At 34.5% G+C, this 13488-nt stretch overlaps 1 protein-coding gene across 14 annotated transcripts in view; it reads left to right on the plus strand.

Moving 5' to 3' along the window:
* The window catches only part of DOCK9 (dedicator of cytokinesis 9), a 128780-nt gene extending 115885 nt beyond the window's left edge, over positions 1-12895 (plus strand). For 8 of the 14 annotated variants that reach the window (XM_055802103.1, XM_055802100.1, XM_055802099.1 and 5 more), the window contains exons 46-54: positions 697-819; positions 1150-1263; positions 1927-1962; positions 2782-2928; positions 5009-5219; positions 6725-6915; positions 8129-8229; positions 8442-8580; positions 11656-12895. In XM_055802103.1, coding sequence (XP_055658078.1) covers positions 697-819; positions 1150-1263; positions 1927-1962; positions 2782-2928; positions 5009-5219; positions 6725-6915; positions 8129-8229; positions 8442-8580; positions 11656-11778 — 1185 coding nt within the window. In that variant the 3' untranslated portion in view covers positions 11779-12895. The remainder of the gene's footprint in view (positions 1-696; positions 820-1149; positions 1264-1926; positions 1963-2781; positions 2929-5008; positions 5220-6724; positions 6916-8128; positions 8230-8441; positions 8581-11655) is intronic. The other 6 variants (XM_055802102.1, XM_055802105.1, XM_027784637.2 and 3 more) reach the window with 1 other exon arrangement.
* Positions 12896-13488: the final 593 nt, after the last annotated feature.

Raw genomic sequence — 13488 nt, forward strand, 5'->3', positions numbered from 1 at the left:
TTAGTTAACCTTAAATAACTATGTTTTTGCTACAAGGATATTAGGATCAAACCCAACAAAGCCAAGGTGGTTTCTTGCTTATATGACTCTGTTTTGACCCTGCAGGATTTCTCTTCTCTAACTGTTGTTATATTTATTTTCATTCTGGACCACATATACCAAATTCCACTGTTGTACCTTGGTAATTACTTCTGAGTACAGATTTTTGGTATTGTAACTTCTTGTTTTATTGTTGATGTAATTTGTTTGATAGTTTCCTTCAGAACCATTACAGTCAAATGTTTGTATTGCTGTCTTTTAAAAATAATGCGCTCTCTGCAAAACCAAAAAAAAAACCCAAGGAAACACCGCTTTGGAAAAAAGCGTGTTGCAAGTAAGACAGGTGTCTCAAGGTAAGACTTTGGCTTCTCACACAGGTGTCATTTTTAGAACTTAAGAAGTCAGGAGTACGTAAAAGAAAAGTACTGTTCCTGGGAAATACAAAAAGTACATGTGATACACTCAGACCGTTCTGTTCTATTTTGTTTCCTTTTAGCAGTTATTGATTGCCACAATAATTTAAATTACTTTGTTTAGATAATCTTGTTTTGAGGCAAGATCTCCCTTTGTATTAGGAAGAGCTTTGGTATAATTATTTGCTGTGCTTTTCACAAGTACTGAATTGTTGTATGTTACCAAATGTGTGTCCAAATCTAGGATGTGCTGATGGAATTGTTGGAGCAGTGTGCTGATGGACTCTGGAAGGCAGAACGCTATGAGCTCATTGCTGACATATATAAACTCATAATTCCCATTTATGAAAAACGGAGAGATTTTGAGGTACTCAATTCATCATAAGTAAATTTGAGGAAGAAAAAAATTCTGATTTTTCTAGTCTTAACTGCATGACATGTTGGACATCACAGAACAAAATTACTAAAACTGAAATATGAACGTGCTGAAAAATTTGTTTTCATTTTAAACAGTTTATTTTTATTTAAATAAAAATTAAAAATTAATCTTGCATACTGTCATTCTGATACAAGTGCTAAACCTGTTACTACTGTTCAGTTAAACATGTTTACTGGCTATAAGGACATCATTTATTGTCTTAAGGTAGGAAAGTTCTATGTTATTCTTTACACTATGATTGTTTTCTTTTATTTTTAGAGGCTTGCTCATTTATATGACACTCTTCATCGAGCATACAGTAAAGTAACAGAAGTTATGCATACAGGCAAGAGACTGCTGGGTACTTATTTCAGGGTAGCGTTCTTTGGACAGGTGAGTATTATTTAACTATCATTTGTCAGCTCTATGCAGTAAGAAAAACCTGAATTTATTTTACAAGGTATACTATTTAATGATCTATATTGATACCATGACATAAAAAGGACAAGAAACGTGTTCTTTAAGAAACACTTATTCACCGTCAGTAATTTAGTTTAAAACATTTATCAATTCCAATACAATTCTTCATTATTTTCCTCAGTAAATTTTTTACTTTTTTTTTCTTTTTTCTTCTTTTATTTACTACCTTAAGGCAGCGGTAAGTTTTCTGTAATGTCAGTTCTTAACAACGTATTGACTTAATGTCTGTAATGCTACAGTGTGGTTTGCAAGGCTGCTTCTTAGATTGGTATGCATCGATAGCCATTGCAATTCAAAAAATAGCATTAAGTTCCATTTAGGGAACAAATCACCCTTTTCTATGCATCAGTATTGCATGCTTTGAACAAAAGTTCTGGCTGTGTACTGGACAGCTTCACATCCTGCAATATGTGTCTAGAATTGCATATGCATCAGTATGGTATCACACAGCATCAAGTAATACCCTTTCTACATGCATAGCCCAGTTGCTAATTGTTCAGCTGAGCATGGAGAATTGTAAAATACTCTGAGCAGTATAACTTTACATGTATTCTGTTGTCTTTTATAACTTTATAGCAATACCAGTTTACAGACAGTGAAACAGATGTTGAGGTAATTACAGTAACCGCTTACAAAGCAAGCAATGCAGTAAAAACTACTGCATTTCACCTTAGTTTGATGTGGGTATTTTTGTCAATCTAGCCTGTGTTTATACATGTTATGTTGTGCTTTTCTATTTTGTCTATTTCATTTATGACAGAAGTGTTTATTTTCTTGTTTCAAACCTGAACTCAGACATGGCTTCTTGTTTTAAACCAATGACCTGTTTCACTTCCCATGTACTCTACTTTGCATTTAGTTACGGTTTTAAAACATATGCCTTATGTAATAAAAATAAAGAAGTATATGGTAATATGGTACAACATAAACCTAAGATCTTTACATAAATTAAACTTTGCTTTCTGGGATTATTTTTTTATTACTACATAAAGATTTTTTTCAGATTATTTTTATGGAAACTATTGCCAAAGTACTCACTTATGAATCAGATAGTCCTGTCGAGCAACAAGACTGTTGTTGCAACTCTTTTGGCAAGTGAAACAGTGCCGAAAGTTCACTTTTATATAAAAGTGAAAAAAGTTATCTCAAAGGCTTGGCACACCATAAAATTACAACAAAACCTTTAAAATTTTAACTGTGTGTTGTCATTATCTTTCACTCATTCTGTAGTAGATAATTACATTTTTCTGAGTTTTTTTTTTATTTGCTTAGGAATACCTTTTTTACGTAGATTCTAATTTCTCTTTATTTATGTTTGCTTGAATCCTGATGTTAAATGTTTGTTTGCTTTGAACCACACGCATTATGTTCATCTTAATCATTGCTCTATGTGGTTTTTTCCCAAGATTTTGATTACTTTATTTTTTACAGGGATTCTTTGAGGATGAAGATGGAAAGGAATATATCTATAAAGAGCCTAAACTCACACCTCTTTCAGAAATTTCCCAAAGACTCCAAAAACTCTACTCTGACAAATTTGGATCTGAAAATGTCAAAATGATTCAGGATTCTGGCAAAGTATGATCTTGATCCTCTATAAAAAATTCTAATAAATTACTTCCACTAATCCACTTGAAATACTGTGGGATCACTGTCTGTTACTCATTTGGCACACAAACATATGTGTCTAAACATGCTAGTGGTTGAAGGGCATGACAGAAATATCATCTTCTATTAAGGTTACCTTTAAGAACAACAAAAAAACCCCTTAATTTCCATGGTGTTACCTCTCAAAATAATAATTGTGTCTTAGGACAAATTTGGATTATGATCAGTTTGTGTTAACTTTAGCTATATTTCTTGCCAGTTCATGCACACTCATTCTTTGGAAGTTTGTCCCTTTTCTGCATCTTGAGAGTCCGAACTTCTTTCAGGAAAGAAGTAGGAAACAGAGAAAAGTACCTCTTCTGAGAAAAGTACCATATGTAATTAATACTTTAACTCTGTATCAGTTGTTATCGTTTGCCTATGTCTCTGAGCCTGTTCAATTTTTATAAACACTTAAACTGTAGGAAAAAAAAAATGCTCACGCAGAGTCATCTGGTTAGATCTGGAATTGTCGCAGGAAATACTTTCCTTTGCAATTGAAGGCTCCAAAACTGGTGAACTAAAGAGAGCTACAATATCCCGTATGCTGAGAAGAACACATACTGTGCAAATTGCCTCTCTGCATTCCTTTTGTTCCCTTCCTCAGCCAATTTTTAACTTTTGTTTGGCCTCAGACTTTATGGTGATTTTTTCTTATGATAATTTCCTGTCTCTTCTGTTACTTGATTCTGCCAGTAAGATCACAAAGGTCTGCACTTCTTGGACTGAAAGTGCAGCAGTGGTGGGCTTTTCAATGCTGGAACTTAAGGAGTGGAGGACTTACACAAAGGCTAGGTTTCATGCCATGGAAGGCAAGAGATTTATATTGTAATCTCAGTTTTTCACAGCTCTTCCAGTGTACTCTCCTGATTTCTTTACAATTAATTATAGTGCATATGTTTGTCAGCATTTATAGGGAACATTTTTCTATCAGCTATATCAGAATGAGTACGTAAATTATATAATTTACCACTTAAATTCCAGTCCAATAATATTAAATAAAAAAAGTAATAATAATCAAGCAGCATGTGCTAATAAAAATGGATTACAGCAGGGAGATCTTAGCTCTGTTCCCGGTTTGCTCCAGAACTTACCTGGTGACTTCATGTGTCTATTTGCATTGCTATTTTTCCCACTTAGTTTATAGAATTGAAATGGGTCAGAGACAGGCAGAGATAACGTGAGTATTTGACATGAGACTAAAGTGGTAGGCAACAACATTTAGAAAGATGCACAGGTTTAAGGTGCCCTCTTTATCCTGTAGTTGGGGGGAATTTACAAAAAAAAATAATCATCCTTGGTCCATTTAGGGACCCTGCTGGGCAAAGATTTAGTGTCCTTATCTATTGATACTGGAGCCTCGTTGCTGCTTTTAGCAAATTAAAGACCTGCCAGTCTATGAGGCTCTTAGTTTTGCAGTTCTAGAAACAAAATGAGCTTGAGTGGTAAAGGCTTGTTCCCACCATTACATTCTTTGGGAACCTTCATAGGGTGTCACAGTGGAGACAGACAGGTTGGGAGGAATGCCTTCTGAAGGCCATATCTGAGCTATTCACAATGTAGGGGTTTATTTTTAACTCTATAACTTTTTTTTATCACTAGCAATTTTTGGTCTCCAATCTACTGTTGTATCAGCAGTCATGTAGGACAAGTATTTGTTTCTGGGTTTTCTGTATCTGTGTGCCTTCCAGTGTTAATCATGGGTATAACTGTGTATTATGGGTTTTTTTGCAGTTCTGCGTAGAGCAATTATCAATAATGAATGTGTTTTTTTAAAAAAAAACAAACAAAAAAACCCCCACAACCACATGTTGTAATGCATCTAGCTGTGTTGTCTTCCCAATAGAAACAATGCAGAGAAACCCTATAAGAGCATTAACATCTCCTGCATTTTCAATAATTTGAAGGTTAAGAAATGAAATTTGATTTCTGAAGGTTATGTGACTACAATTAAATTCACTTTATTCACAATGTAGCTATTTGATTTTAATTTTTTTTTCATGTTTTTAAGGTAAATCCTAAGGATTTAGATTCAAAATATGCATATATTCAAGTTACACATGTAATTCCATATTTTGAAGAAAAAGAATTGCAGGAAAGAAAAACAGATTTTGAAAGGACTCATAACATTCGTCGCTTTATGTTTGAGATGCCTTTTACACAAGCTGGTAAAAGACAAGGAGGAGTAGAAGAACAGTGTAAGAGAAGGACTATTTTGACAGGTACTGATTGAATGGAAATTTCCTTTAATTTAAAACTACTTTTTTGTTTCTTTTTTGCACTTATTTCTTAGATACTTAGGTTTTTCTATATGTTGTGTATTTGTCAGAAAAAATCCTTTAGAAGATTGCACGCAACTGTTAGAGATGATAAGAATTGCAAAGTATACCGAAATACTGTTAGAACAACCTTTTGAAATCAATGCATACTTGAAAATAATACTCCAAAATGTGATATGCAAACACTTATAAATGACCATCTGAGAATACGTATATGACTGTGATTTCTTAACCCCTAAGCACTGGAAAAAGAGAGTAAAATCTCATATGCAACTAAGTTCTAACTATCCTTGACTTCTAAATAATTTGGGTTTTTTTTTAATAAGTCTGCATCTCGCTCTTTGCCCTTCCCTGTGCTCACCTTTCTTTGCTGTAAAACATTGAAGAACAGTGGTATTATGCTTGCAGTCTTGGGTGTGGCATTTTTCAACATTCTTTCAGTCTTCGGATGTGTAAAATGCGGCATTGGTTCTTTTAGCTAAAAGCACGAGGAGAGCCTGAAGGACAAGGTCTGGTTTTATTTCCAGCTCCAGTTTCATTGTGTCTTTGGTCTAATCACTGTGCTTTAGTTTCTCATTTGTTGGCTTTAGAACGGAGAGTGCCCATCTATCTCCCATGGGCTCAAATTTTAAAGATACTTAGTTCACTGATACAAAACATTTTATTGTACTTTTTTTTTTAAGGGAAATAGTTACAGTGTGTTTGGCAGTGTTCCTGTGTAAGGCGTAAATCTGAATTTGTGAAATAACAAGTTGCTTTGAGTGGCAACATTAATTCAAATATTCTAATTCTGTTCTGTATGGGTTTTTCCATTTTACTTAAAGTCCTTCATAGCTGTCCGCTAAAAAACTTTTTGCATTTTTAGCCAAAACTAGGTTTTTCAGACTGGTTTCTTCAAGGGATAATCCTCAAATACTTTTTGGGTTGTCTTTTTTCTTAAGCTTCAAGAATTAAGAATCTGGAGTCTAGCTTTCCTTTTTAGAAAAAGACTGTTTTGTGGGTTTGTCTTTAATGACAAATGTGAGAAGCTCACACTTATCTTAATACAGTGGTAAAACCAATTTAAATAAGTGACTTTAGCTATGGACAGCTGACATAATACTTGTGAGGAACAGCTTTGCTATTTTTGATTCTTCTCAGAGATATGTGGATGATAAACAATTCTTTTTACAGTTCTTGTATGAATCAAGTTCAAATGGTTTAATTTTTGGTTATTAGAAGCAGTAATGACAGTGACCTTTCTTTGCTGTAATACATGTAAAGCTATACATACTTCCATTTTCAATATTTGGTTTCCCAGTACATTTGGTAGTATTTCTAATTATATAATAGGGTATTAAATTGGGCAACTCATTACATCAAAATGAGATTTTAGCATAAAATTATTTCAAAACACACCTCATTCAAAAACCTTTTTCTAACTATATTAAATGTGTTCCCATCTGTAGCTATACATTGTTTCCCTTATGTGAAGAAGCGCATTCCAGTAATGTATCAGCACCATACTGATTTAAACCCAATTGAAGTAGCCATTGATGAAATGAGTAAAAAAGTTGCAGAACTTCGGCAGCTTTGCTCTTCAGCTGAAGTGGATATGATCAAATTGCAGCTGAAGCTACAAGGAAGTGTCAGTGTTCAGGTAAGACCATATACTTTGTCATTCAGCTCTTCCACTTGCTTCTGTCCCTGGAAAATTATATAAGTAGTTGGTTCATCATTAGTTTGTTATGTATATTCAAGACTGTGCTAAATTAGAAATACGCTCACTGTTTGCATTTATTTCCAGAATAGGAAAAGCAATAAAAATATTTCATGTAAACACTGATCATGGACAGTTACATAAAAGGGTTAAGATTCAACTCTGGAATCTATGGTGGTCTGAGCCCCACCTGGTATTGCTGTAAAGCTGAAACTACCATGAAACAGTGACTTCCCATATGAGAGTGAATGAGCATATTTTGGCTAGATGCAGATCTGCTCACAGTAGGTTCAACATGGTAATTATTGCTTTTGTATTTTGGTAAGATCCCTATGGAGATGAAGAGGGAATGCCAAAATATAGAAGGAGGGTAACAGTAGAAAATCTCACTGTACAACATTTTGTTACTTGAATGTATAAGGAAACCATCAGATTTATCAAAATAGGGTACCTAAAACAGTTGTAGCATGTACAAGTCAGTGTGGTCAGGGTCTTAAGAAGGCAGTGACAAAAGTGCTGCTCTGTTATTTTTAGTTGATTCAAATCAAAGGAACGGTAAACACAGCTATCTGAAATGAGCTGTTTTCATGTTGAAGAGAACAAAAGAAACAAAAGCAACAATAAACCAAGGTTCCAGAATCTGCAAGTTGTCAAGCTACCATTTTGGATGAGAAGGGAGGGGCTGTCACTGTTAACATAAAAGAATAATAGGGATGAGTCAGAAATCATTGAATCCACTTTTCATGTAGCTGCCGTAATAGCACAGTTAAATTTCAGAAAATTATTGCAGAATTTTCAGCTTGGAAGAGTGTTTTCAATAGATAAGCATATCAAACAGTAGTAGATTTAGCTCATTTTCCTCATTTTCCCACCTCACTTTCATAAATAGAGATGACAAATTGCTGTTATCAGCAGTTACTTTGCCACTTCATCAGTGGTTTCTTTGTGCCAGGACAGGTTCATACAGGGTGCTGTAGAGACCTCTCATGCTCTTATGTGCCAGCTCCAGCAGTTTTCTTACTTCATAAGTCCAGTTTTCTTGAAATCACTGTGTTCCAAGAAAATGAAATCAGACACACACCTGTAGTACCTGTTATTGCTAAGACCGTATGTCAGAGAACTGACTTTATTTTGTAATCCTTATTCTTTTTAGGTTAATGCTGGTCCATTAGCATATGCAAGAGCTTTCTTAGATGACACAAACACCAAAAGATATCCAGACAATAAAGTAAAGCTACTAAAGGAAGTTTTTAGGTATGTGGTTTTTTGTTTGGTGGTGGGTTTTATTTTTTGGGGGGTGGGGGGAATTGACTTTTTTCCCCAAGATTGATATCATAATGACTTTTTTTTTTACTTTTATAGTTTCTGACCGTATGAAAACATATTTTAAGCTGGCATTTTGAATTAATCTTTTGGATTTTGTATTTCTAATTGAGATTTTTTTATTATTCTTTTATCTAAATCAGGCAATTTGTTGAAGCTTGTGGGCATGCTCTGGGTGTAAATGAACGACTTATAAAGGAAGATCAGTTGGAATATCAAGAAGAAATGAAGGCAAACTACAGAGAAATGGCAAAAGAACTTTCTGAAATAATGCATGAACAAGTATGTGCTAATATTAAATCATACATACCAACGTTCAGAATGTAGCTGTAATGTTGAACCCACTAGGAAAAGAGTATGTAATGCTTTATACAAGAGGATTGTTTCTTTTTTTTCTTTATTGGAGTATAAGCATATCATGGAATTGTGGAACTTCCTCATTTTTTTGTTTGTGCATTTTCTGCAGATGCTTTCTTGACCTTCAGAATCAAGTCTTTCTCATTAAGAAAGTAGATCTGGTTCACACCAGTCTGGTTTTTTGCAGGAGAGAGACTGTAGCCAAGATAAAACAAATTTACTGACATGAGTATATATATCATTTATACTTCATATGTGTGGTTACAAGGGTCTCTATGACCCAAAAAGCTCATTTTAGTCTGTACTTCCTGGTAACTGTAGGGGAATTGGATCTGCAAGGTTAGCTCTTTTTCTTTAGATTTTGGAGATGTAAGCATTTACTTCCACGACAAAGAGTTAAACTTCTTTCAAGAAGTATTCCAACACATTTTCTTGAGGAGAATCCACTACAGACAAAGAGGATATAGGAGAAGGAAAGCCAAAACTCTCATGGACTGAGATGTAGGACCTTGCATCTGGGATCAATGGTAGAAATGTCTCCTCACTTCAGAGGCAAGGATATTATTTCCGGGAGGACAGGAAGAACTGAAGATTCATACTTGATCCCTGTCGTCTTGACATTTAAATTCGTCACATCAGGTTCCTTTTCTTTAATCCATGGGTGTTTGTATAATCTTTTCCCACAGCCATAGAGTGGCTTATAGCTCTCAACACTCAAGGCTAGTATTTCTGTCCCACAAGAAATACTTGTGTTTTCTGATAATATTTTACCTTACAAATACACATGTCTATGAGGCTTCCTTAGATGTGTGACCATAATAGCAACTTTTCTTAGTCTAGGAACCAATGCATCCTGGTCTGGATAACCAGTTGATACAAAGAGGAGCTTAGAGGTTCTCTTGTCCATACAAAAACTATAGGCTTTATTCAGAAATCAAATTGTACAGTAAAAATTAAACTTGAGACCTACCTGAGGTGTTCAGTGTAGCTGGCATTTAAATGCTCTATTAATCTTCCAGGGTTTTTTTCAGGATTGCATCTTTTAGATGTGCAATGACTTTACCCATCTGCAATTTTTTGACATCTCTAAATTATTATTATCCAAGAAGTACTTGCTCGAAAAGGTAGACACTTGTTGGTTTAACAGCTTATCCATAGGCTTATCTAAGAGAGATTTGCCTTTATTCCACCCTTGCTTAGATCGTATCCAAAACTTTTATGGCTATTTTTTTCCCCCTGTTCAAAAATGTGTCGTATCTAGAGTTCACTTCGCATGCCTTCTTGCTGTCTGTTATTTCCTGATGTGGTTTTCTCAGATACTGTGCTGTGAGTAGCGCTGTGCTATGATATAATTATGGTGAAGCACAAGAATACAGCAAGCACATAGGCTTTATTTTCATTCTTGTATTCTTTTGTTACACTATCACAGGGAAAAACTTACCACAAAACTAGCTTTTCTTAACTACCAATGATGGAGAATATTGTGGTACAAGGTTTGTAGGGAATGTTACCATTTGGTCAGAATCTGTGTGTGGCTTGCTTGGGTTTTTTAATAAAAAAACAGTATCTTTCAGATACGCATGTCAAGGAAAACAGTTTTGAAAGATCCCTCAACAGGAAAAGAGGTTGCTTAGCTGACAAAAATGGGACAGTTTGACTGTATTTCAGTGTGACTTACTGAAAAGCAGAGAGCAGTGAAGGGTTTTAGAAAGGAGACGAACTGATTGGACACCTGATTTAGATGAACGAGGTATGTGGGAGGATTAGACAGCTGTACAGAAGACCCTTTTGGAAAAGAGGAGAATGTTTTGATCAAATAGTTTAATGACAATAAATGAAAAATTACTATTCCCCTAGCATAGGAAAAAATAAAAGAATAACAGGATGTACACAAGAAAAAATACTTTTAATTCAATGCAAGATTATGTACATTAGAAGAATATTCGTGTGTGAATTTCCAAAGTTTGATGATAAGAAAAAGCATGTAATGCTTGAAACTTCAGGAGTAAATCACATTGTCTAAAAGTAAACCAAGAAAAGAAGGGGCAAACAACTAATACCTATAAGATAGTGTGAACAGAAAATGGAAGTACAGCGCTGGCTGCAGTAATGTTTACTATTAGCCTACCACTGTGTTCTTTTTATGCAAATGTAATTAGTTGTAAGTAATTAAAGCATGGTATTGGTTTGGTTGGGGTTTTTAAATGAGATGGGTCACTCCCCTGGAAGCTTAGAATCATGAGGCTTTTCACTGAAATCTTTAAAAATGTCACCTTTATGTGCCTGCCTATTGCTGTATTTGGAAAAAGCTTCTCACAATGTTTACTCTAATGTCATTGAAGAAACTATTAGCTGTCTTATTATAGTGTGGGGTTTTAAACAACTGCAAAAATTTTGTTACAAAGAATATAGAAAAGAATTTTAACAGATGTTTCTTTTTTCTTCTCTGCTGCTTGCCAATATGATCAGATGGGATGGTAATTAATTTTCTTTACTTGTGCTCTTAGTTTGTCTGATTTTTATATCATTCCTTTTTTCCCCCAATATTTCTAATCTTAGCATTACTTAGCAGTAAATTTATAGCTGTCAAGAGTAAAGTCTTTTTGGTGCTCTGAAAGCTTTTGATAGAGGTATGATTTGAGCATTTCTTAAGTCAAAAAAAAAAGAAAACAAAAAAGGGAAAAAGCATGCCTGTTGTTGTGAAACTCCTGTTGAAAGTTAACAAGAGAAGTGAGAGAAGCTGTCCAAGCTTCCTCTAGAGAGGACAGTGTAATACCTAAATTAGGAGAACTGACATTGGAGAAATAAATACTGTCCTCCTACAACTAGTAGAGGAGGATAGTTGGAAATGGTGACCACCCTGAAAAAGAAGTTCTGTGCGATTGAGAAAGTACTGCAAAGTTGAGTTGATAAGCAGCATATTGTGAAAGTGGTTCGTTATTTTATAAATTCTTGTGTCATTTTGTAACACTTTGGTAAATACGTATTTTGCATTTTCAGATTACTCCGGTTGAAGAAAAGGCCAGTGTTATACCTAATTCGCTACACATTTTCAACGCCATAAGTGGAACTCCAACAAGCACAACAGTTCATGGGATGCCCAGTTCTTCTTCAGTTGCATGATTGTTTTGTAAAGGGAAGTATGTTCAGGGGTTTTTGTTTGTTTTTAAAGTATGTGGATTTGCTTCGTTGTGTGCAAACTCAGGATGATTTTGAAGCTAAATGTTGGGCACGTGCAAGCTGCATAATTCATACGAACGTCTGAGCACACTTAGCAAACAGCAGTTACTGGTGATAGTTTTTAGAGTAAGGGAGGCGCACATCTATTTTTTTAATCTTGCTGGTAACATTTTAAAAGTAGTCACAATGTCATTGCAGAAGTGCGTGTTGGAAAATTATGAAGTCAAATTTAATTTCTCTTTTTCATTAGAAAGTATTATTAAAATGAATTGCACATTACTAAAAAGTGTTGTGGGATGTAATTTTGCAGATATGTAACATTTGGGTGTTCTTTTTGTGTATGGCACATAGAGATTGATTCCACGTCCAAGAACTATTTTGGGGCTAGACAGAGACACTAGTTTTTTGGGTTTAATGGAACTGACAATAGTAATTTTTGTACCATTTGGCAAATTGTTGTGCTTTATTTTATACCTTGTTGTTTTGGAGGTATGTGAGCTTAGATCTTATTAAACAACTAAATGCAACCAAAGGTCTGTATTAATGAACACTGAGTTATACTAAAATATCAATAGGAGTAAATTGTTATGTACATATTGTTTGTTAATACAGTCCGTACAGTCTGTACATAAATGTATTACATTTCTAAGCATTTTTTAATATTCATACCAGCTCTTAACCTTCTGCTTTCAGTTTATTGTGAAAATTTGCTCATTCCAAGTATATGCAGACTTTACAGTTCATTTATTCCTGTATATAAATAAGTGCAATATAAAGATGTATACAGTCTTTGCTATGTTAGGTTTATAAGCAGTTATTAAAAGAAAAAAAACTTTTGCCAAAGCAATGGAGTATGTAATTGGTAATCATGGTTACTGTGGTAAATGGTGGTATAATTTAAAGCTTTTTCCATATTCTTATTCTTTTAAGACATTAATTTAGTAATTTTATATTTGGGAGAATAAAAGTTTTTAATTTTATTTAACTGGAAGCACTGTCCTGCTGTAATTAAACATTCTGTACTACATCTATATTAAAAGGAAAAAGGTAGTTACTTTTCTCACCGTGTGCTCTGGTTATTATTTTACATTTGTCCCTGAGACTGGGGAAAGAGAAAGGCTTGACTGGAGGGGAAAAAAAAAAAAAAAGGGGAGGGGGGGAAAAAAAGCTGGCTTTTTGCAGCTTAAGTGTGAGATGCAGACAATTCTAGGGTTTATTTCATATTCCTTGTCAACAAAGGGAATTTAGGTTATTAATTGAGACATCAGTTTTGGATCCATCACATTTGACTCGAGTAGCATGTTACCATAACTAAAAGTTGTTACTCACCCATACAGTTAAGAAGTTTTGAAGACTTCCTAACCTTATCACATGACAGTAGAAATCATCTTTGCCTTAATGACATATGGTTTACTGTCATTTTCTGTAGCACAGCCTGAAACTCCTGTTGCCATTAATCATTAAAGGTTTTTTCTGAAACAGCTTGTCCTGGGACTGAAATGCTGGATAACTGTGCTTTTCCCAGTTACGCTTCCGAAACAAGCTTCCTGTTTGTTTAAAAAGCATATTCCTTAAATTAAAAAAACAAAAACAAAAAACACAAGCAAAAAAACCAAAACCCACCCAGAGATAAATACTTCTAGACAGTGAACA

This window comes from Falco peregrinus, chromosome 4 (genome assembly GCF_023634155.1).
Source record: "Falco peregrinus isolate bFalPer1 chromosome 4, bFalPer1.pri, whole genome shotgun sequence".
In the NCBI taxonomy this organism is placed as follows: domain Eukaryota; kingdom Metazoa; phylum Chordata; class Aves; order Falconiformes; family Falconidae; genus Falco; species Falco peregrinus.